Below are 24,009 nucleotides of genomic sequence, written 5' to 3'. Positions count from 1 at the left end.
AGAATTTCTAATTTCCTGTTCTATAGAAGCCCTTGCTTTCATTTCTACTCTTTCTGACTCAGTTCACAGAATGCTCTTTAATTCATAATTTCTTCAACAAACATGCCCTCTCCTGGTCTAAAGAGAGAACTATCTGAATTGTTTTGAAAGAACAAATTTTGCATATGAATTTACCATTCCACTAAACTACTTGTAGCATCCTAAAAACTAACAATCTGAGGCAAAATAACTTAACACTAAACTAAATTTTGAGAGCAATTTATTGCAACATGGCTAACTCATACTGCTATGTTAATAGTCTGACATTTTCCTAGTTATAACATTGAAAATGTTTGATCAATCTACATTTGCATCAATTCATCTGAGTAGCATTAAAAATATTTAACCAATTCATTGTTTTAAAAGCCTTGTTAATTTTCAAAGTAGTCATTAATGTTTTCCCCCAAAAGGTCTTTAAATCCTTTAGATCCTAGTGGGAGATTATAATATTTTGTTGCTTAGTAGTGTTTACTGTAATTAATTATTATCTAGTTAACTGCTTTTAACTAGGTTTCAAAGCAATTAAGATATAATGGTAAAAATAGTCATTGACAGATGAGATAAAGGATGCAAGAAAATTAAGGCCATCTCATAGTAATCAAGCCCAATGAAGCAAGAATTCCATAGATTTCAGCAAGGTCTCTTTAATCCATCTGGAATAAATTCAGAATCTTAAATAATAAAAAAATTCCCAGGCTCATTTACAGATTTAAGGCAGAGGCTCACTGAATACCTCATGATTCTTTTCCCCAGATTTCCCTCCTGGGCTGAGTTGTCTTTTATAAAATAATCTATGAATTCAACTGCTTTCCCTTTCTTTCCTTTCCCAGTTTCCCACAATTTCTCTTTCACACAGAATTCCTTTTATTCACATAGGCCAGGGGTAGGCAACCTTGGCTCTTTTATGACTGGCTCAGGAATTCTGGGAGTTGAAGTCCACGAGTCATAAAAGAGCCAAGGTTGCCTACCCCTGACATAGGCAAACTATGACAAGGTACTGATCCATTTGTATGGTGTGAAATGTTGTGGCTGTGGCATTTGTAAAGGGAGAAAAGGGCATAAGCAGTATCACAGTACCACGATCCAACCACTACCTTTTTCTCTATTTTTATTTATTTATTAAATAAAATTTTATTTAATAATTTAATTTGAATAATTTATTTTATTTATTAAATCCATACACTGCCCATCCCACTGTTACAGCAAATCTGGAAGGCTTACCACACAATATAAAAATACAAAGATAATACAAAACAATTAAAAATTAAGAAAGATTAAATATGCCTTATGACGTCATATTCCAACAGGGCAGGCTTACACCAGTGGTCCCCAACCTTTTTGGCACTAGGGACTGGTTTCATAGAAGGCAATTTTTCCCTGGACTGGAGGGAGGGAAGAGTTGGAGCATGCAGCCTAGATCCCTCGCATGTACAGTTTATAATAGGGTTCATGCTCCTATGAGAATCTAATGCCTGAATATCTGAGGTGGAGCTGAAGCGGTGATGCTAGCCCTAGGAATTGGCTGCAAATACAGATGAAGCTCACCTGCAGCTCATCTCCAGCTGTGCAGTCTGGTTCTAACAGGCTAGGCACAGGTACCGGTCAACGGCCCAAGGGTTGGGGATTCCTGACTTATATCCTAACACTGTTTTCACTCTGCCATACAGCTTGCATTGAGAATTCCAATACAGACTTTCCCCACAAAGTGGGTAGAAGATCCATATTCGAATGTCAAAAGATAAAAAAAGCATGGTAACAAAACAGACTGTAGTCTCTTTTCCTTTTTACTCATGTATATATTGCAACGCCAGCACCTGTATTCTGAAATTATGGAGCCATAGCAGATCATTAGCATATGATTAAATAAGTCAGAATATATCCTTTGCCTTCGGATTTCCCAGCATACAATAGGAGCCAGTTCTAATCCAGTTAGATAGTATGTCACTAGATTAATACAGTATAACAAGTCCTCAAGATATGACTGGTCACTTAGCAGCTGTTCAAAGCTATGATAGATCTCCCCCTAAAGCTACATAAAAATCTAGGGTGACATCTGGACCAGCTGATGAGTCCAGAATTTGATCCACCAAAACAAGCTAAATAAAAATAATAATTTTGTATAAAATGGTTTTGAGGTACATAGGAAACATATGTAGTTTCCTTATTTTGGGTTTAAAAAACACTATATAACTATTAGATTAACTTCAGAAATATAAGCATAGGGTAATTTCCAGTTATAAGAAGGCTTTCTTTTTTTAGATATTTCTAAGTATCATGGATTACAGCTAGGATTATTGCAGAATATAATTAAGAAAAACATCTATGACATATTTCAAACATAGTAGTAGGCCCATAAAAATAAATCTAAACCATAGTAATATTGACTATCTTTATAATCAAGAAAATGAAATACTAAATATCCTTCACAACAATGGCAACTAACTAAGGAGAGAAGCTTGCCTTAGAAGTTGTGGGTGCTCCATCACTGAAGACATTCAAAAAGAGACTGGACAACCATTTATCTAAAATGATATAGGGTCTCCTGCTTGAGCAGGGAATTGGACTAGAAGACCTCCAAGGTCCCTTCAATAGAACATATTCTATACTCTGTGTTCATGGTGCTTATATTTTGCATCACTGGAGAGTTGATATTAAACAAAATATTATCCTACATGCTTCATCTCAACATCCACTAATACCCTGTAGATTACAGATGAAATTTAAGTTTTATAGTTTGTACAGACTCTATAAAATACTTGCAATTATATTTTCTTGAAATATACCACAGCATGTTGAATTAAAGATGCCCAAATGTAGAGTTACAATTTCAGTAGATAGAAACAGTAGATAGTTAAGATTTCCACTGAGTCTATGGGAGGTAGATATTTTATACAGATATATATTATTGAGAATATTTATATAGCAAGATAGAGCCTCTCAAATATTTTTGGCCAAACTGAGGTTGCATTATGATGATGGTGGTATAAATTTATCAGACTTTCAGCTTTACAGTTGGGCTTTTATTTCAGGACCTGTTTTCTATGGAATGGAAACTTTCCTGAATATTAGTTTCCTTTAGGCCCAATTAAAAAGCAAGTACATGGCCTTTTGAAATCTTGGCAAGTATAAAGGAGAAGTAAACAGAGGGTTTTTTTCCCAGCCTTGAAAACTGTAGACATATGATGTTATGGAATTATCCAAAATTGAAGATAGAAAGGATTTCATTTTATTGGAAATCTGGAATATAAATAAATTATTTTATTTACAATGATTATTTTAAATATTTTGAAAGATGACATATGGCTACTTATTACTCATTTCATCTGCTTGGCAAGGTGGAATGAATAATTGAAATATCAGTCTTGGAAAATCAATGGGCTTAAGTCAGTGGTGACGAACCTATGGCACGCATGCCAGAGGCAGCACTCAGAGCCCTCTCTGTGGACACGCGCACTATCATCCCAGCCCTGCCTCTCCCCATGCCCCCCTCCTCACCAGCAGCCCCCCTGGAGGAGAGTCGTCCCTGGGCGCGGCCCGTGCACAGCAGCGCAGCCAAGGATATGGCAACTGGGCAGCAGGGACAAGACTCCACCATCACACCCTGTCGTGTGCAGATGATGCTGTGGGGCACGGGTGGAGGGCGTAGCCACCATGGCACAGCTGGGCCGCCTGGGCGATCTGCTGCGGCGGGCCTTGGAGGCAGTGGGTGGCCCTGTGGGCAGGCGGGGGTGGGCGGAGCAGGCGGGAGGGGTGGGGCGGTTTTGGGGCACTCGATCTCTAAAACGTTCGCCATCATTGGCTTAAGTCTTCTGAAATGTAATGTATTGCCTATGATTTAAGAATGAAAATTGTTTTATACTGTATTTATACTTGAATATTTTTTAAAAATGGGGTATCAGATTTTCTTTATTGATACAGCGTTGGTACAGTAAGAAATTTGAGTTCATTAACTTTGCTCATGTTCAGCCATAATTCTATTTTGATTTCAAATAATAATATATATATTTAAAATAGTTTTGTAAAGAAATGCAACATTTAAATATGTTATTGTGTTGCTAAAATATGGAATTTGTTATTTTATGAAGAACTTTGTCTTTTTCATCTTCTAAAGAAGATAATCTGGCAGAAATGGAAAGAAATGTATATTTCTGTTGTTAAGAAATAGATTGAAAATGTTCTGAATATTCTTTATATACTGAAATGTTTTTATAGACAAAAATGAAAAGATAGAACCATGTTTTTAAATTATTTAGACGTAATGGTAAATTTAAGGAGAATTACTAATTCCAAACTAACAGTATATAGATTTTATATTTTGTTAATATTTAGCTTATTGTACCCTCTGTCACATACACTGTGCATGTATGTTTTTAATATGGTATAATCAGTAATATTTTATTTATTTATTTATTTATTTAATCCCATTTATACCCCGCCCTTCTCCCGAGGGACTCAGGGCGGCTTACAGGTAAATAAAAACAGTACAATACAATAGATATCTCTAAAAGCCAAATTAAAATATATATTAAATAACCTGTATTAAGTTTAATATTATAAAATCCCTTTAAAATCCCTATAAAATCCCCCCCTNGCCATGTCTTGAGGGCACGGCGGAAGGAGGGGAGATCCGGAATAATCCGGATCTCTGGGGGGAGTTCGTTCCACAGGGTGGGAGCTCCCACAGAGAAGGCCCTCCCCCTGGGGGTCGCCAGCCGACACTGTTTGGCCGACGGCACCCTGAGGAGGCCCGCTCTGTGGGAGCGTACCGGTCGATGGGAGGCAATCTGCGGAGGCAATCTGCGGTAATATATTTTACTATGTTGTAGTTCTTACATGTTGCCCCTACAGTTTAAAAGCCTTAATGAAAATGAATATATATATTTAAAGTATTGCATAAGTTAGCATAGACCATATTGCATCATATTGGGGGACGGGGTAAGACTTCTGGAACCAAAAATATAACACTTGTCCCACCAATTCTTGACTAGTCATACAGCATTTGCTTTACCTCTGAATTCTGGGATTTGTTTTCCTCTTCTATAACTATTTGGCTGTCTTTCTCTTCTTCCTTTACAAGTATGAGTACCCTCATGACTTTTTATTGCTTTTAACCACCTAATTAAAAAACTAAAGTCCTTTGTGACGCAATTCTTCAAAATCCTGTTTATCTGCAGACTATATTAAATCTTCTGTGTAATTTTGCTAATACTTATTCGCTCTTTGTTATAATTCCAGACTGGACAACTATTTGGCTTCTTCACTTCCTTGTTTTGTTTATATTTGGAGGAGCTTTCTTCTGTTAATATATTTTCCCATGACATTTGATTTTCTAAGCCATCATTCCTTTCCCTCTTGTTATTTTAATTTAAGCTTCTTTTCCTAATCCATACAATTCTCTGAAATAAATCCTGGGAAAGTACTCCTCCTGTGCTCCTTAGAGGTAATTAAGAGCAAAGAAAAGCTAATTTGAGATACACCCAAACAGGAAACCCCCCTTTAAAAAGCAGTTAAATCTCTTACAGACATTTAGTGGGAATTTCCATTAAAATTGAGAAGATGATGAGATGGGGCAATGGCTTGAGAATAGGTCCTGCAGAAATGGTCTGTGGGCCACTATCACATCTGAAAAAGAAACCCATGTGGATTTGTGCTAAATGGGTCTTAAAGTTCAGCAAATATCATAGGACTACTTTATACTGTAATGAAATAACATCTTTACCTGTTATGATTGCTGTCCTGCAGAAAATTTGATGAGTCAGATCCCATAGAAATCAATGAGGAAAATCTAGGGCTTTGTAACCTTCCTCTACTCCAGGTTCACCATGCTACTGGAAAATTAACATTAACAAATGGAATAAAATGACCATTCGTGTACATCTTTTTCAGAACCAGGAGTACCAAATTTTAAAATAATATGAAGTGAAAAAGAAATATGTTTGTTTGTATAGGGATTGTACAAAAGGCTATTCTTGTTATTAGCCTAATGACCGCTACTTTGCTTCTGTACACTGCGCTTGCATTAGGGACACCATTTTGTGAAGGCAGGAAGATCATGTACACCAGACATGTCCAACTCGCGACGTCACTTGACGTCGCGCGACATATCGGAGCTTTTTCCCCATTGCCGGCAATGGGGTGGGCATGGTTTCTTCATGATGCGTCCGGCCCGTGGGCCGGCAGTTTGACACCCCTGATGTACATAGACCCAGAGACAGGGGAAAAAGCGAGAAAGTAATGAAAAATAATTGGTTAATATTCTGTGTGCCAACAAGTGTCACCTTGTGATTGGTTGTTATCTGTGTATAAATAGAAGTGCCTAACTGATCACTGTGTGGCACTTCTGAATGCAGCTGCCAGTATTTCAGACAGGGTTCCACCCAGCAACTTCACTTGGCCAAATAAGGTTGTGTTTGACTTGGAAGCCTCTGCTTGAGTCTCCTGATTTTCCCTCTTGGAACCTCAAGTTCTTCAGGTAGCTGCTGACCCTTACATTTTGAAGTGGGCAACTATACACAGTTCAAGAAAAAAATAGTACCATAAAACTGAAAATCCTTTCTTGCAATTATCACCTGTGGTTTTTTTTTCCATATTTGGAAAACCATGTGCGCCCTTAAAATTCATCAAGTTCTAACATGGAATTTGCTTCTGAACATGGTATTTCATCAAATATTCTTATTGGCTGACTTATTATTATTCTAATGTATACTGTATCTAGCTTTTTAACCCAAGGTGTGGTATCATCAGAGATGAGTAAAGAAAAACAATGATTTCACATGTCTTTGACGCATTGTTTCTTATAATGCAGTTGTTTTAGTCATTCTAGCAGCCATTTCATGCTCCTGACTCATGTTATTTGTTTTTAATGATTACACCTAGCTCTTTCTCAAAAGTAGTGTTTCCAAGCCGTGAATCCCTCATCTTATATTATGTCCTACATTTTTTCTCTGCAAATGTAATGCAATATGTTTCTTCCTGTTTAAGGACATCTTGTTCTTTGTCCAGTCTTCCAAGCTGTCCAGATTAGACTGTAAACTCATTCTATCCTCTTGGATGTTGTCCAGACCTCCAGACCTCCCAATCTTGTTCATCTGCAAATCCGATAACCAGTCCATCAGTCCCATCATCCCAGTCATTAATACAGATGTTGAATAACACTTCTCAAACCAGATCTCTACTACAGAACTCTGCTGATTATTGCTTTCCAACTCAGTGTAGAGCCATTAATGCTGGTTCAATTAAGGTGGTTAGTCAGCCAGTTATAGACCCACCTTGTCTTAAAAGCTAGGCAAAATTAATTATTATGACAATTCTAAAGATCTGGATGATCATAGTATATTATATTTTAAGTATTATAGTTTTACGCACTCACAGAAAGAGAATTTTGTATGAAAGAGCACGCTACTATCTGTGCAGTTGCAATGTGAAATTAAATTTATATCCGTATTTTCAAAAAGGATCAATATAAATTACAAACACACATCTAGATGAATTTTCTATTACCATTTTTATTCTTTTAAATATATGTCTATAATATCTGGTGAGTGTCTCTGAATCAATAAGGATGTTAACAGAGAATATGGGAATATTATGCCATGCTGACAATGCTAGAGGTGTGAAATCATGCATGATTGAATTGATCATATCAATAAACACATAGAACATAAAAGTTTATTTTTTAAAGTCAATTTGAATTAATTTTCCATGCTTTATAAAAGAATAGATGTGAACCCAAACCACGATGTTAGGAAAAAGTCTTAATCATGATAACTACTGCTACTCCTGATAACTATTTGCTACTTTTATAGCATGTAGACCAAGTTTAATGGAAGCTGTTCCTTTTTTTAAATTAATTCTTCCCTTTATCCTTTATGATGTTATTCCCCAACAATGACAGATGTAACCTATTAGGTATATTTTGAATTAGAGGAAATGCTTTCAGATTGTTGTGACTGTAATGATCTATGAAAGTTTTCTAGGTCTTGTGATCAAAAGTTACATTGAAACATTTCATAGTTTTATCCTTCCATATTCAGAGCTGGGGGGGGGGGGGAATGACACATTCCAACTGTTTGGGAATGTTTCCATGCTGCCTCCACTTTCACTCTTCAGTCTCTAACCTTTCAAATAATTTGATCTTACAAAGCTAATGACAAGGAACGAATGTATGCATTTCTTTATTACATGCAAAAATTTCCTACCAGTTCCTGTGAGGTGAAGCTGTCTCGTTATAAGATCCAAAGTCCAAGAGCCGGAAGTGTGTCAAACAGTGGTTCCTGCAAATGGAGACATGGACTTTGTGTTCATCTCCAGAGAGCTACAATGTTGAGCAAGAGACTAGTTTTATTGCCATTTCAACTAGGCCACAGTTGATCAACTCTCAAACACCTGCGATGCTGTTAGATTTCAAGAACCTGGAAATGCATTTGAATTTTAAAAGTATCCATAGCTTCAGTTGTCCCAGTGAAATACAGAAAAACATCTGAAAATAACTCCATGTTATAAAACTAATTGGTAAACTATTACACCTATGCCCTGCATCGTCCAACTACACTTGATAAACTCATTTTGCTTTCACTAGGATTGGTAGCTTGCCTTTATTTTTTGCAAATCCTTTTATGGTTACTGTGGATGTTGGTGTCACATAAGGTATCTAGTCCTAGTTCTCTTTAGTATTTGATAATTCCCCCTCCCCTTTAAACCCTCTTAAATTAAAGTCAACTACTAATACACTTCCTTTAAATTTTATTCAAGAAATATGTTAAAATTATTTTGTACCTGGAAAAGTGTCTATCATCTGAACCTTAATACCTGGGCAGAAACACATTGGCTTCAAGTCCTGCAATATACATGTATGTGGATTTTTGGTTTCAATTTAATTTTATGGTTGTGGATGTGTAAACAAGGTCACATATACAGGAAAGTAAAAGAAAAAATGTTCTTAATTTAAAACCTCAGGCAAAACCTAAATACTGTCTAAAGTGAAAAGAAAGATTGATTTTCCACTAAGCGTTTTAAAAGCTTTATTATTTCTAGAGTAGCATGGCATTTCTCCTGATTGTAGAAACAGGCTCCCCTTTCCTAGGTGAAATTAAAAATGCTATCAGCAATACCTACTAAAGCAGCGGTTCTCAACCTATGGGTCGCGACCCCATTTGGGGTCGATCGACCATTTCACGGGGGTCGCCAAGCAAGGCTGTCCGCCATTTTTTCCCCCTTTTCCGGCGGGTGCCTTACCTCCCTTGAGCTGGGCCAGCTGGTGGTCGGCCTGCTCCGTCTCTGCCGCTTGCCAGCTACGCCTTGGTCGGTGCAGGGGGCGGAACCACGCATGTGCGGCGCTCCCGGGCAGGGAAAGTCCTCGACTTACGACCGGTTGGGTAGTCCTCGACTTACGACCGGTTTAGTCCTCGACGTACGACCAGTTGGGGGTCACGGCATTAAAAAGGTTGAGAACCACTGTACTAAAGAAATGTAAGATACATTGTAAAAGTCAACTGGCCTGAAGATTATTTAAGCTGGAACAGATGGAAATATATGAAAAATAGTTATAGACATTATGCAATTAGAAAAATATTACCTGTGCAGCTTGTTTGTTGTAGGGTAGCATCAATTTTCTGTACTTGAATGCCATAGTCAACATTTGAAATACATAGAGACCATCACCATTTTCTAATCCAGATATGGGTGCAAGTATGTAGATGTACAGTTATTCAATCTAGATCTCATCTAATTCTAGGCTTGTCTCTAGTCTAAGCAACAGTGACCACAGGAATGCCACCTGGCATCTCTGGATGATTTGTCATCCATACATTAAATATTTGAAGTGGAAATCAATGGCTTTCTAAATGGGGAACAGTGAGAAGGAGACTACACATCATTGGGAATTTTGCATTATGACTTCCTCTGGAACTGCCCCTGCACTCAGGTAGTCTGTCTAGTCTAGTTTCAAACTTGGCAACTTTAAGATGTGTGGACTTCCAATTCCAGAATTGTACAGCCAGCAAACTGAAGTCCACAGATCTTTAAATGGAAATACACACATTTTAAAGTTGCCAAGTTTAAGCATCATATACACCTGCTTTATTTATTGTTGGGAGTATGGATTATACTATATGTAAAGAAAGGAAGTATGATACTCTCTGTTCATCTCCTGTGCATTTTATGGCCTGCAAAGGGATCAGAATGGTGGTAAGAGGGGCAAATGTCAAGTTCCACTGTGTAAGAACCACACAGATTTCAAAAAGATATTTTTAATGCCAAGGGTTACAAATATAGACTTGAAAACTGTAGAAATAAGTTCTTAGTCAGACTTATAAAAAGCCAATTAAGGTAGAGACATTGTGAAATGTTTCCAAATCTCTGATCTGGGCTGCCTCTTCTCAGATCCACTGAACTCTGCTTCTCAGAATCATGCATAGGAAATGACAGATGCAAGCCTGTTAATGTAAGGATGCAAGCTGTGCCTTTTGTAGATGCATGGTGCTTTTGCATGTGTGCATGAAAGAGACAGAGGTTGCACTGTGGCCTTGCAGACACCTCTATTGGCATACCTGGCTTTATTGTATCTGAGGTGTTAAAGACCTGTAGCGGTTAAGATGCTGGGCTAGAAACTAGGAACCTATGAGAGCCAACTGGGTGACTTGGGCCAGTCACACTTTCTCAGCTGACCCACCTGACAAGGTGTTATTGTGGAGAAAAAGAGTAGGAGAAAGAAGTATTATATATATCCACCACTTTGAGTTACTTATAAAGTAAAAAAGGTGGGAGAAAAAATCTAATAAATCAAATAAATAAATAAGTTTACCCACATCTTTCAGGATTGTTTGTATGAACTTATTGGGAACTTACTGCATAATTCTCTGTTTAAAACATTTAGCTAATTATTTCTATATACTACATTAACTTAATCATTGATTTGGTTTTTAATTTCTAATTTGTATGCTATTTAAATATCATACAAAGTTATCATTATTGATACATTTAAGTGGGATGGAAATTAATCACACATATCAATAACAAGGCATTTAGCTAAAGACCATCTGTGACAGCTAACTTGGTTTGAATTCAGCCTTATGTTCAGATACCATATATATAGCAGAATAAACATATTAGATCAAAATCCATAGAATTTTTTTTCCACTACAAAGAGTTTCTAACTCTCCACTCTTTAACAATAACACGAAATAGGTTGTTGCATATAAACAGAATTTACTTAGAATCCATTCTTGCAATTGTTTAAAATGGACATAATAACAGACTACACATTTCAGTGTAATCAAAAGAAATTAATTTAGACTGACTATAAGAACAGAATAGAAGAGGAAATTGAAGAATGGTATATACTAATCAATAAGATCAATAATGGATGTAGAAAATGTGAAGGAAATAAACTTTCTCTTTGATATATTCTCTCTGAGGTGGTAAGAAAAAAAGCAGTAGAAATATGACGGTCTTCTGAGAACATGAGATTCAAAGAACTGGTCTATGTCATAAATCTTTGGCAGCTAACAAATATAAATATGGTAAATATACAAGTTCCATTTTGTTATTGGTCTAAAATTAGTCACGGCTTGGATTTACACATCATGTGTAGTCTGCTATAAGTTCATATGGAGTTGAGGAGCATAAACAATGTAATAAACAAACAAAAATGCAAAGTAGGCTGTAATTTGGTTTGCTTATTTGTGACTAAGCCTATTTTGTGAATCCTGTCAGTATAATTTGTAAACTTGTTTATGGTTAAGCGCAATGCAGAAACCAGCCTGTTATGGCTTATTTAAAAAGTCCTGTTAACAAAATACTGATTTAGCATTATGTTTCTCTAAGTAGATCTATGAAAAGTTGGCGTGTTCATTTTCCATTGCCAATATCATACAATGTGTAATTCCCCCCTTGCCCGGTCTCTTACTATTTTCCACAACTTTGTGCTTATATTTATTTATATATTTAAGCAATGTATAAGGCTGCCCATATATATCTCACTGCAGTAGATTTTTATTACAGGCGTGCATTGATTCTCTTTAATTGTTATTTATTTCCTATCTTTGTATAACTCCATATGTAATTAAAGATATAATGATATGACTGTTCTTGGCAGATCAACTTTAATCCCTTCCTTCAAGACAAACCCACTCTTTGTTTATTATGAGCTATGCAGGAACAGGATTTGGAAAAATGTGCTCAAGATAGCAATTTTCTGGTATTAAAATACCTTACCACAGCCTTTACTCACATGCAAAAAACGTTGCAGTATTTCTGCAGACCCTGCAATATTATGAAGGATGTTCACTTACTGATTTATTGGTGGTAAAGTAAAAATAGGAGCACATTTTTCACATCCCTAGTCAATTAATCACAAATTACTGTGATTCTATAGTTAAGTATAGTGCTGCAGATCCCAGGATACAAATAGCAAATGAGCAAGAATGCTTTGAATTGGGAATAACTGGAAATTTCAAGTCATATAAAACAACCTCTATCTCCTCCTTCACAGCCAGGTGAGACACAATTTCTTGTATGTTCTACCATATGATTATGAACACTTATTATTATTATTCATCGCACAATCAGCCAGATGTTCAGACTGAGTTTAGCATTTTTGTCTACCTAGCGAGTCCTTATCAAGGACCTGGGATAGGCAGATGTGGATGTTCGATGGTGTTACAGATATCGTTGCAGGATGGAAGCTGTTCCCAGTAAGGCCACTTTTTGCAGTTGACTAATGGCGAATTTGTCAATGCCAATGGTGTCCAACTGGTACTCCAGTTGTTTTGGGATTGTACCCAAGGCACCTATTACTATTGGTACTACCCTTGCTTGCCTTTGCCACAGTTGTTCTATTTCTATTTGTAGGTCTTTGGATTTTGTATCTTCTCCAATTCTTTCTCTTCTATTCTGTGGTCTCCAGGCACTGCCACGTCTACTATCCAAACTTTTTGTCTTTCATATCAACAATTGTTAAGTCTGGGGTATTATGTGGCAGGTGCCTGCCTGTTTGAATTCTAAAGTCCCAGAGCAATTTAACTTTTTCATTTTCTACGATTTTCTCTATTTTATGGTCCCACCTGTTCTTGCTTGCAGGCAAATGATATTTCTTGCAGATCTTCCAATGCACCATTTTTGCTACTTTATCATGCTGCTACTTGAACTTTATTATTATTATTATTATTATTATTATTATTATTATTATTATTATTATTATTATTATTATTATTATTATTATTATTATATTTTATATACTTCTCTGTAGCCTCATTAAGCAAAAGCAGCCTCAGGATACAAGCTGAATTCCCTACTGGGTTACTTAATCTGTCCAGAAATGGAAGGAAGGGTTTAGAAACTGTAGGTGGATACTTCCAGCATCCTACCTGCCCTGCTTCATATCACTATTCAAACCATCCTTGGTGAGAACAACTTGGAGGATGTGAGTTGGATAAATGGCAGCTTCTAAATGACTAAGAGATCGCACCACTTATAGTGTGACAAATTCAGATTAGTTCCTGTGATATGTACACTATTATGTATTTCTTGTATCACAAACCTAAAAAAAAATACGTCCAACATCATTTATTAGGTTACAGGACCAGCCTGCTTGGGCATTCAGTTAGTCAAGGGCCAATTCCTACCAAGTTTTCTGAGTTTGATCCTCAACCTGGATAATTGATACTTGTTATGTGAATAATATCTGTACTCCTGCTTTTTTTCTGATTGACATATGCAGTTTGATCCCTAAGTGCTCTGCATCTGCTTCTAGTCCTTCTGATCCTTTACTGTATTTTTTACTCTTTCCTTGTTTTATGTGTTCTTATTTCTCTAGTCCCTCTGATCTCTTTGATAATCTGTACTTCAAGCTCTTCCTGGGTTTGATTATTCACTTGAATGTGAGTTGTCTTTTTTCTTTCCTGCGTTGGACTTTTGATCTCTACTTGCTATGGAATGAATATATCGTATGCTTTCTAGTTCATTTGGACTAATGTCCAGAATGTGTCTGCTTGGATGCTGACCCTTTGTGAAGTCCAAAAGGATAATTATATACTCAATAAACTTCCTCTTCTTCCTTGACTTAAAAAATATTCAAGTATTTATTGTTTGGTTAAAGATATACTAAGAATAAGTTAAATGTCAAATCAACTTGTTATTCGGCTTATGTCAAAAACTACAAATACGGTCTTGGGATCTCAAAAGCTAATGTATTTATTATGTAGTTATGTTAACAGAACAGACATAACAAACAAACAATAAGTAGAAGCTGGAGCATATGCTTCTTGTTGACGTACTATATAAATACTGTACAAATTATTCCTATAGTTTCCCCTTATTCATTTTGAATTTGGTTTATTGCTTTTATTGTAGCATCATATGGACTGCTCTGAGAGCTATTTAGAATCATTAAAAGATAATGTATTGGCAGGATCTTCTATTGCATTTTCAGTCCTCTTTCCTTACGTTATAACTTGAATAGAGAAAATACAAATGCTTACAGCATACAGTAAACACACTTCTGTAATAATGAAGCCTTCTCATGTAAAAAAGGTTCATTGGATTAATGGAGACTTGAATCAACTCATTTATTATCTTGCCTTGAGACAGAGACTGCTACACCCAGATCTTTAATGTATTTAGATAATATTCTCTCAGCTTGTCTAGCAATGGCAATTACATTCCATGGCAGAAGAGCAGCCTTTAGCATTAAACAAATTATAATGTTCAGCAAATTTCTGATCACGGTGTAGTGTGAGTGCTGATTTTCTTTCTCAGTGTAACTATTCCTTCCTAGTTCTAAGAGGAGTAAATTGGACAATGTGAAATATTGTTTTATCTTGTGGCTATAGTAGGTGACTCAGGATGTGTTCAAAGCTTTCAACAGAACTAAGAGTTTAAAAGAACATGCATACAAAATAGAAGATGGATGTAATCACCAAGGAGTTGCAGCACAAAAATTAGACGAACTAAAGAGCAAAAAGAACTTAGATTTGCAAAGGAAATGAAAGGCAAGAAAAAGAGCTATATCATACCATACTAGTAAAAAAAACAACAACAACCAGAAAGGGGTGGGTGCAATACTATGAGCAGATGGTAAGAGAATAGTAATGATGGGGAGAAAGAGATTGTCAACTTCTATATTCTTCAGTGTTCTCCCCCAAGAATTGAGATCAAATGGACCTAAATAGAACAACTAACAAAAGAGAATGGCAACCCAAGGGGAGCAAAAAGGTAGCTACTTAAAGAAATAGATCAATGTTTTCTCAATCTCTGTACCTTAAAAATAGAGGTGTTTGAACAGAGAGGCTCAGTTATACTGCTTGAGAACATGGACACTCTGAATTCTACTCCATGGTTAGAGCATGGAAGCCAGCTGGTTACCTTAGGCAGGTCACTTTGTCCTAGCCCAGCCCAGCCCACCCTACAGAGCCGCAGATGTGGAAAAATAAATCAAATTAATATCTGTCCCTGGCAGGGGGTTTGAACTAGGGCAGAGGTCCCCAACCTTTTGAGTACCAGGGACTGGTTACGTGGAGAGAGGTTTTTCTGGTTTTGTGGTTTTGTGTGCTGCCTGCATCCTGTGGATGGGGCTTTTCTTGTTTGTGCATATAGGTTGCTGGCATGCCGCAGAACAGTACTGGTCCACGTGCTTGGGGGCCCCTGTACTAGGTAATTTCCAAGATCCCTTTCAATCCTTAGGTCTGATTCTATAAAAATGTAATAAAGTTGGGTGGGTTGGGTTGGGAAAGGAAAAATGAGGTGTAAATAGTTTGTTAAACTTAAAACTGACTGACTTAAACTTAAAATAGATTAGAATAAAATATTACACCTTCTTTTTCCAGCATCTCTGTAATTTTGGAGCTCCAATGGAAACAAAGTATTAAGGAAAAGCACCCCAAAAATTCTCAGCTAGGATATATTATTATTATTATTATTATTATTATTAATAATAATAATAATAATAATAATAATAATAATAATAATAATAATAATAATAATAATAATAATAATAATAATAATAATAATAATAATAAAGTTGGAAGGGACCTTGGAGGTCATCGAGTCCAATCCCCTGCTCAGGCAGGAAACCCTACACCATTTCGGACAGTTGGCTGTCCAGTCTTTTCTTAAAAACTTCCAGCGTTGGAGCATTCACTGCTTCTGGAGGCAGGTTGTTCCATTGGTTAATTGTTCTAACTGTCAGGCACACAGCTCAATTCCTGAAAATTAAATGGATCTATTCCATGAAAGAACAGTCTTACGCTTATTTAAAACTAGCTGTACCTGGCCACGCGTTGCTGTGGCTCAGTCTGGTTAGCGTGTGTTGCTTTTACGTCCAACAGATGGTGCTGTTTTTTTAAAAAAAGCATGTTTTACCTGTCACAGGTGTGACATCTATATAATAGTAGGTATATAAAAACACGCGCGTATTCGAATGCAACGTTGTGTCAAAATTTCAAAGCAATCGGTGAAGAACTTTTGGGGATTTAAGATTTTGAACAAACGAACATTTACATTTTTATTTATATCGATTAATTAATATTATGTCATAGACATTGCATTACCATTGTATGCATCATGCATCACACATTACATTATGGTACATCAAAAACAGCTCTTACATATCTAAGTACTGTATGCAGTTTATCCTGAAAGTCCAAGTTATTGTCTACTTTAAAAAAATGATGGACCTCAGAACTTCTTGGCATTGGCAGAATGCAAAAGTGATGGTACCTCGTTTTCACTTTTTTAGGTGGTATACCTTGTTAGAAAATACCAGTAAAGCCAGCGAGGTGTTACGTTTTAGTAGGTGGCTGGATTACAAACTTGTTTCCATTTTCCTTCTTTCATCAGCTTTGATTATATTTGTTGTTAAATTACAGATTATGAAGCTAACTTGTAATTATGGGCTTTATAAACCACACACTTCATTTCTTTCCAACTTAAACCAAAAATCCTTTATGAGGTATTTGATATGCTAATAACGCCCCTAATAGCAAATCCCCTGGTACACTTCAGGCTGCGGTTTGTGTGCTGTGAATAGACATCCGCACCAGATCACAAGCGTGTAGGAGGCCAACAAGAAGCTGTGCGGATAAATGTGAAAGTGCATTTGTGTAAACAGATCGATGTGATTGCACTCAGGACAGGAGAGCTTTTGAATATAAAGCCAAAGGGGTTGGGGGAGGTTCAAATCCGTAAGCACGACGCCCTGCGCGCCAAAAAAAAACTTGTTTATGACTGCGAGGCGTCTGTGGTGAAAGACGTGGCAGACTCCGCAGAGAGAGACCCTGGTGGACGCAGACTTATGAAGTGTTTCATCTTTGCACCACATCGCAACGGGAGCTGGTTGTGAAATGGGGGGGGGAAGGGAGAAAAACAGCGCCCTTCTGGAAACGCGCCGGACACCCGCTCTTTCTACAACTCCGCTGCCTGAGGAAGGGGGGGAGGAGGAGGAGGAGGCGGAGGAGGAGGAGGCGACGTCGACGGCAATCTCGTCCGGCCCCCTCCCAGCGCCGCCCATCCGCCCCCAGCAGGCCGCGGAGGATCGACGCATCCTCGGCGTCTTTTCTACTTCGCACCCGCCGCCGCCTAGCCGCGCGCTTTTTGAGGCGGCTGCGCTTGAGTTGCGGCGGCCTTTCGCACCGGCGGCGGGGCCTTGGCAACGCTTGGGAATGGGGTGCCGCAGCTGTTGCTCTTGCTTCTTCGCGGGACGTCCCTTCTGGCAAGGCCGCGGTGGCTTTGGCCGCCGCCTCCGCTGCTTAACCGCCGGGTAAAACGAGACCCCCGGCTGCGGCTGGTTCGTGCACGAGAACCGCCCGCGCCCTCCTCAGCCCCGGCGCCTTCCTCGGCGGCGGCGGCGATGAGCGAGCGGCCGCGTCTTCATCCAACGAAGCGGGGAAGGCGCAGCGCTCCCTCGACCTTCGCCCGTTGGCGGCGCCTCCTACTCCGCCTCCCCCTCGCCGCGCTCAGCTCTTCGTAGACGCCGGCCGGCTATGTGGAGCTCCGGGGCCGCCGCGTTGCAGCTGCTCTCGCGGGCGACCAAGCAAGCCTTCGCTCAGGGAGCCGCCCGGCAAGACCTGAGCCGCTGGCTGCCGCCTCCGGGAGCCGCGGGCGAGGCGGCGGCAGGGGCGAGCAGAGGGGCCGGCGGCGAGCAGCTGCTCTTTGGGGAGCAGAACGGGCTGTATCACTGTCCTCCGCCTCATCCTTCTCAGGAGCCGTCGGTGGAGCTCTTGCTCTGCCAGCTGCCCGAAGCGGGAAACGGCTTGGGGGAGAGCAGGACATGGCACTGCTCGGGATGCCTGCTGGGCACCTGCTGGTGCAAGAGTTGCCTGAGCGCGTGTTTTCTGGCGATGTTCTGCTTCGCCTCGCTCGCCTTGGTGCGCCAGTACCTGCGGGACCTGATGCTCTGGGCTGAGAGCTTGGACAGTCTGGCCGGCGTGCTTCTCTTCACCGTGGGCTTCATCGTGGTGTCCTTCCCTTGTGGCTGGGGCTACATCTTACTCAACGTGGCCGCCGGCTATCTCTACGGCTTCGTGCTGGGCATGGGCCTCATGGTTCTGGGGGTCCTGATCGGCACCTTCATCTCCCACGTGGTCTGCAAGAAACTCCTGGCCCGATGGGTGCTGGCTAGGATCCAGGGCAGTGAGAAGCTCAGTGCTGTCATCCGCGTTGTGGAAGGAGGAAGCGGCCTCAAGGTGGTGGCCTTGGCTAGGCTTACGCCAATACCCTTTGGACTTCAAAATGCACTCTTCTCTGTGAGTAACTGTCGAGGAGTTCTGGATGTGCCTTGCTTAACAAACCGCAGGTGAAAGGCTCCTTGAAGCCAGTGCCAGTTCTAGCTCAAGGCTTAGCAACTTGCTACTCTCCAGGTGTATTGTATTAGCTCCCACCAGCCCCATCTTGCACAGGGTTGTGTGCCTTATAGTTCAGAGGAGGGAGATAGTGTGAGATTGGCTATCCCGCCAGTTCAGATCCAGTTACAGGACAAAGAGGTTGAAAATCATTGGTTTATCAATCAGTTGTAGAGATAGTAGTAAGAACCCAGGAGTAATCAGAATATATATATTTTTTCAAAGGCAGTGTTTTGGAAGAATTCCTAAATCTGCACCAAATTGTCCAAATTGTCCAAAGAAGATCAATATAGATCAATTGTCCAGATTGTCCAAAGATGATCAATATAGGTCAGATATTCCCTGCAGATGCATGTAATGATAGCCCACAATGGGAAAGCTTCCTGAAATGTACCTTGGCACTGCAAAACAAGGGGAGAGGGATGTTTAAGTGTTTTCCTTGTCTCAAATGTTTGCCAAATAGCATCTCTTCCTGTGTGTAGTGTACAGTAGTTTACTTCCTGGAGACAGAAGGCACTGCTAAATAGTCTTGCATTTAGAAAAAAATAAAGCTGTGCTATTCAAAAGGAAACACTGGCAGAAAACGGGTTAAATTATGCTTTCTTGCTATCAGTTCTCTGCTTCCATTATCAAGAAGCTGTGGTTTTTAATATTATTTTTACAACTCTGTTAGCATACCTTTCATAACCACTGAGAGATGTACATACTTAGATATTGGTAGGATATTATATTCCTACTTATTATTTCAGTGTTTAGAAAACAATATATGGGTTTTAAATTTGACAAAATTTGATCCATCACCAGAAGCTTCCAAAACAATTCTGATGTAGGAGTTTTTTTTAACATAAGAATCAACTTGTCTCCCCTACTTACAAGAAATGATGCTTAAAACCTGAAAGCCAATTTTGTATTGGTTCTGTAACCCGTGAAGGTTAATTTGGTACATTTTATATTTTTCTAAAAGGAATAGTTGGTTTTGGCCTGTAACATAACCCATGTATTTTCCTGCATTCAAGGCAAAGGATGAATACGTATATATTTAGTACCGTACTTGTGTTTGGTCCTTAAAGTATTTTACATTTTATGATTGATTAGGAAGACTGGATTGTTTGTTACATGGTGACGTCTAAAAAGGTTTTATTTCCTTGGGAAACTGCAGAAACATATGGAATATGTTGTCATGATTGTAGGGCAATTAATATGCAAAATGTATTTTTACTTCTTTTTTGGCTTAGTGTTCACAATTAGAGAAAAAAGATACAAAAAGAAAAAATAAAGTGAAAGAAAAAGGAAGTCATAATGTACATTTTAAAATATACATATATATAAAGAAAGCATTACATCTTGAGCAGATGAAACAATATTGATCAGTCTTTCCATTACATCAGTAAAAGGCCAGTTCATAAACAGAGAGTGAATGTAAGTCATAAGTTCAAGATTGTAATTGAGAGTGGCATTTCATACATATAATGTATTTTTATTGCAAAGCAATAATCTTTTTTGCTGTGTTGTAGCCCGGTGAATCTGTAGTTCTCTCAATACTAATACACTTCAAAATGTTGGTATATGATTCAAATCATATTCATCCCTTAAACTCTCTTCTCAAAGTCATATTAACAACTAAAATATACCTCTAAGCATAAATGTGCCCTCGGTCATTTTGTATAATCAGTTCAAAGTAGACAAAAATTATTTTAATGCATTCTTTGAGCATCCAATAAAAAAGTTAAATGAGTCTCATCCTGAAGTTATAAGTAACATGCTTGATGTTCTTTAAGACTCTTATTCATTGATTTGTGAATATAGGATATTCCAATACTTCATTCCAAAATACTTTAAGATAACTGATAACATATTTCAGTGATGGTGTTCAGGATTTTGAGATGTATCTGAAATGAAAAGTTTTCAGTAAAAAGTTGTTTTAATCAAATATACCACTGGTCTTAATTTTTAGACAACCTCAAATTCCCCTTGTAATAATTCAGATTTAAACAAATTAAATTAAACAAATTTAATTCAGATCTCGAATTGAACAATTATGTATAGGGAGATCTCAAATTTAAACCTCCTTTCTCAGAAGTCATCTTAGTCTTGACACCATGGTCCTGCTTTCTGTCCTTTGAAATAATGACTTGCTCATGCACATTGTCATCTATCTACAGTATCTTTCAGGAAACACTTTATTTGGTGCTCTCTCTCTCAAACTTCCTCAGTGGGAATATTGACCTACATATATCCATCCTTCAGTAATACTAATTTCCTTTTCCTATAAGCTCTTTAGGATTTTGTGACTGAGATTCCCAGTCACCCAAGTCATGGTAGGTCCAAAGGTGCTTTTCAAGAAGCACCTTTGGGATCTTTAGGATTTTAAAAATCTTTTAATAGTTAACTGAAATTTAAAAATTGACAAAATTCAAACTACAAAAAAGGGATATTGCCATGGGTTAGGCTTCGGCTTCGGGTTCTCCAGTAATTGAAAGAATTTTCCCACCAAGTCAGCTGGGTGACCATGGGCCAGTTAATCTCTCTCATCCCAAGCCAAGGCCATCTTTTATTCAACTTCCTCAGGATATCTTGATGTGTGAGTAAATAATTACAACTGTAATTACCTTGCTGAGGGATTAGAATATTGTACATCAAAGAATATTGTGCCAGAATTTAAACTGGCATATCAAGAATATTTCTACAACCATCAAAACCGCCATTGCCAACTCCAGTTTTTCTGAACATGTATCTAAAATAACAAGGGGCAATCTAATATGTTAGGCTTGAAAATCTTTTATTAAACCAGATTGCACAGAATAGATAATTGAAGTAATATTGTCTGTAATCTGTAGGGCACAAAGGAAAAAATCTACGAACTCCATATGGTATCAGGAAGGGCATTGGGCCAGTAAACCCTCACCTCCACGCAGTTGCCCCAATTTAATAGATTACGGAATAATAAAAAAGGAGTTATTGCCTGTAATCTGTATGCCAGGATTGTAATAAAACAATTGGTGCAACATTTAAATTCTGCAACCTATTGCATTACAGTAAAAACAGAATTCTTACCATCTTCAAATCATAGTTAAATGCATTACATTAAAGGGCATTGGAAAAAATATCAAAAAATATTTTTGAAAATTAATTGTAAACTTCAAACAGTACAGAATTAATATAGTTGTGAGGAGTTTTCATATTTTCATATATTTAATAATATTATTTCCTGCAGAGATAAAGGAGTAGTTAGATAAACAGCTGGTTCATGTATGATCTTCAGATGAGCTTTATTATTTACATTTATTAAATGTAAAAGTATAACTAAGGCTGATTATATTTATGAAATGAATTTACTTTAAGCATGTTATTAATTTCTTATATATGGAACTAGAAATTGCAAAATTTGTTACTGCTTATTTTTGTTAGTTTGAAAGCTAGAAAGGTAGAAAAACAAAGCTAACAAGGCCGTTGACCTAATAGAGTTATATATTTTGGGTCTATTAAAAGCAGATGTGTCAACCTCTAAATAAAAAGGCAGCAGTAGACAAGCCCACATCAAAATCTGGCCAAATATAGCAATCTTCAGAAAAGATAAAACCTTTGCAAATCTACTCAGATAATTGGTACTCCTGCATTCACTGGCCTAACTTCAAACTTAAGCTGTTGTGTTGTCATTTCTGAGTTGAAACCTACAGGTAGTCCCCAACTTAGGACAGCAACTGGGCCTGGGAAATCTGTTGCTAAGAGATGCGGTCATAATTTGCAACCAAATCACTTAGCGACAGGAATTTTTGCATTCCCATTTACCATCATTAACTGAATCCCTGCTAGGCAAGACAACTTCCTGCTAGTTTCCCACAACCAAGTCAATGGGGAAGCTGGCAAGAAGTTGCAAGTTCCAGGTAGCTTCACAAGCAGAATGGCAAGCAAGTAAGTGGTTCCTGCTGAGTGGGGGACAATGCGAAAGGGGTATGGTGAAGCTCAGAAACAGTGTGTAAGAGTGCGAGGGAGGCTTAGTGAGGCTCAGGGTCCACAGTAATGTTCAAGGATGTGAGTTAGGTGCAGCAAGGCTTGGGGAGGGTGCAAAGTGTGTAAGGGTGCAAGGCTCAATGAGGATGCAAGGGGCTGCATGAGGGGGTGAGGAAGTCATGGTAAGGGTTGGGGAGAGTATAAGGGGATGCACATGTGTTCAAGGGAGGTACAACAAGGGTCAGGAAGGGTGTGCTTGGGTAAGCAAGTGGTGCAGTGCAAGTGCAGAGGGGCTGGGGGAGGGTGAGCAGGTAGCCATAGCACTGAGATGTATATATCCTTCGCAGTGCTTTACAGCCCTCTCTAAGCAGTTTACAGTGTCAGCAAATTGCCCCCAACAATCTGGGTCTTCATTTTACTGACCTCGGAAGGATGGAAGGCTGAGTCAACTTTGAGCCAGTGAGACTCGAATTGCCGAACTGCTGGCAGTCAGCAGTCAGCAGAATTAATCTGCACCTGCAAAATTAGGTAGGGGGTGACATTCCTGCACATCTGTGACCTTCCCTCTAATTTCCCCATTGACTTTCTGGGGAAGCTGGCAGGAAAGGTGCAAATGACAATCATGTCATTGCAGGGTGCTTCAGTGGTCATAAGTGGGAGCTGGTTGCCAAGTGCCCAGATCGCAGTCACGTGCTGGGATGGTTGCCAAGTGCCCAGATCGCAGAGGTGCTGGGATGGCCCGTGCTTTGAGGATCGATCATAACTACCGTTTGTTCAGTGCCAGTGTGATTTCACCGGAAAAGGGTTGTAAGTCAAGGACTATTTATATTTGTTATTTAAAATAAAGTATCAGCGCAGGAATATCCAATGTTTGAATCATAGTAAGCCACGAGCAAGATGTGATTATTATGGACTGTTGACTGCACACAGAAGTGTAAAATCAACACAGGTGCTATAATTCAGGAGATGCAAAACAGTGTCTCACCCAACGGCATTGGTCACGTTGGTTAATGATCTCTGGAGGGCCCGGGACAGAGGTTATTCCTCTGTCCTAGTTCTTTTGGACCTCTCAGCGGCTTTTGATACTGTGGACCACAGTATCATGCTGCGGCGTTTAGGTGGGTTGGGAGTGGGAGGCACGGTTATGCGGTGGTTCTCCTCCTTCCTCACCGATCGTACGCAGTCC

General features: G+C 38.7%; 1 protein-coding gene across 1 annotated transcript in view; it reads left to right on the top strand.

Moving 5' to 3' along the window:
- Positions 1-18,014: 18,014 nt before the first annotated feature.
- TMEM64 (transmembrane protein 64) overlaps positions 18,015-24,009 on the top strand; it is a 14,201-nt gene continuing 8,206 nt past the window's right edge. The window contains exon 1 of the mRNA XM_015813985.2: positions 18,015-18,776. Coding sequence (XP_015669471.1) covers positions 18,015-18,776 — 762 coding nt within the window. The remainder of the gene's footprint in view (positions 18,777-24,009) is intronic.

The sequence above is a fragment of the Protobothrops mucrosquamatus genome, unplaced genomic scaffold (assembly GCF_001527695.2).
Source record: "Protobothrops mucrosquamatus isolate PMUCROS unplaced genomic scaffold, P.Mucros_1.0 scaffold211, whole genome shotgun sequence".
Taxonomy (NCBI): domain Eukaryota; kingdom Metazoa; phylum Chordata; class Lepidosauria; order Squamata; family Viperidae; genus Protobothrops; species Protobothrops mucrosquamatus.
The sequence above is the reverse complement of the archived record's forward strand: the minus strand, read 5'-3'. Positions and strand labels throughout refer to the sequence as shown.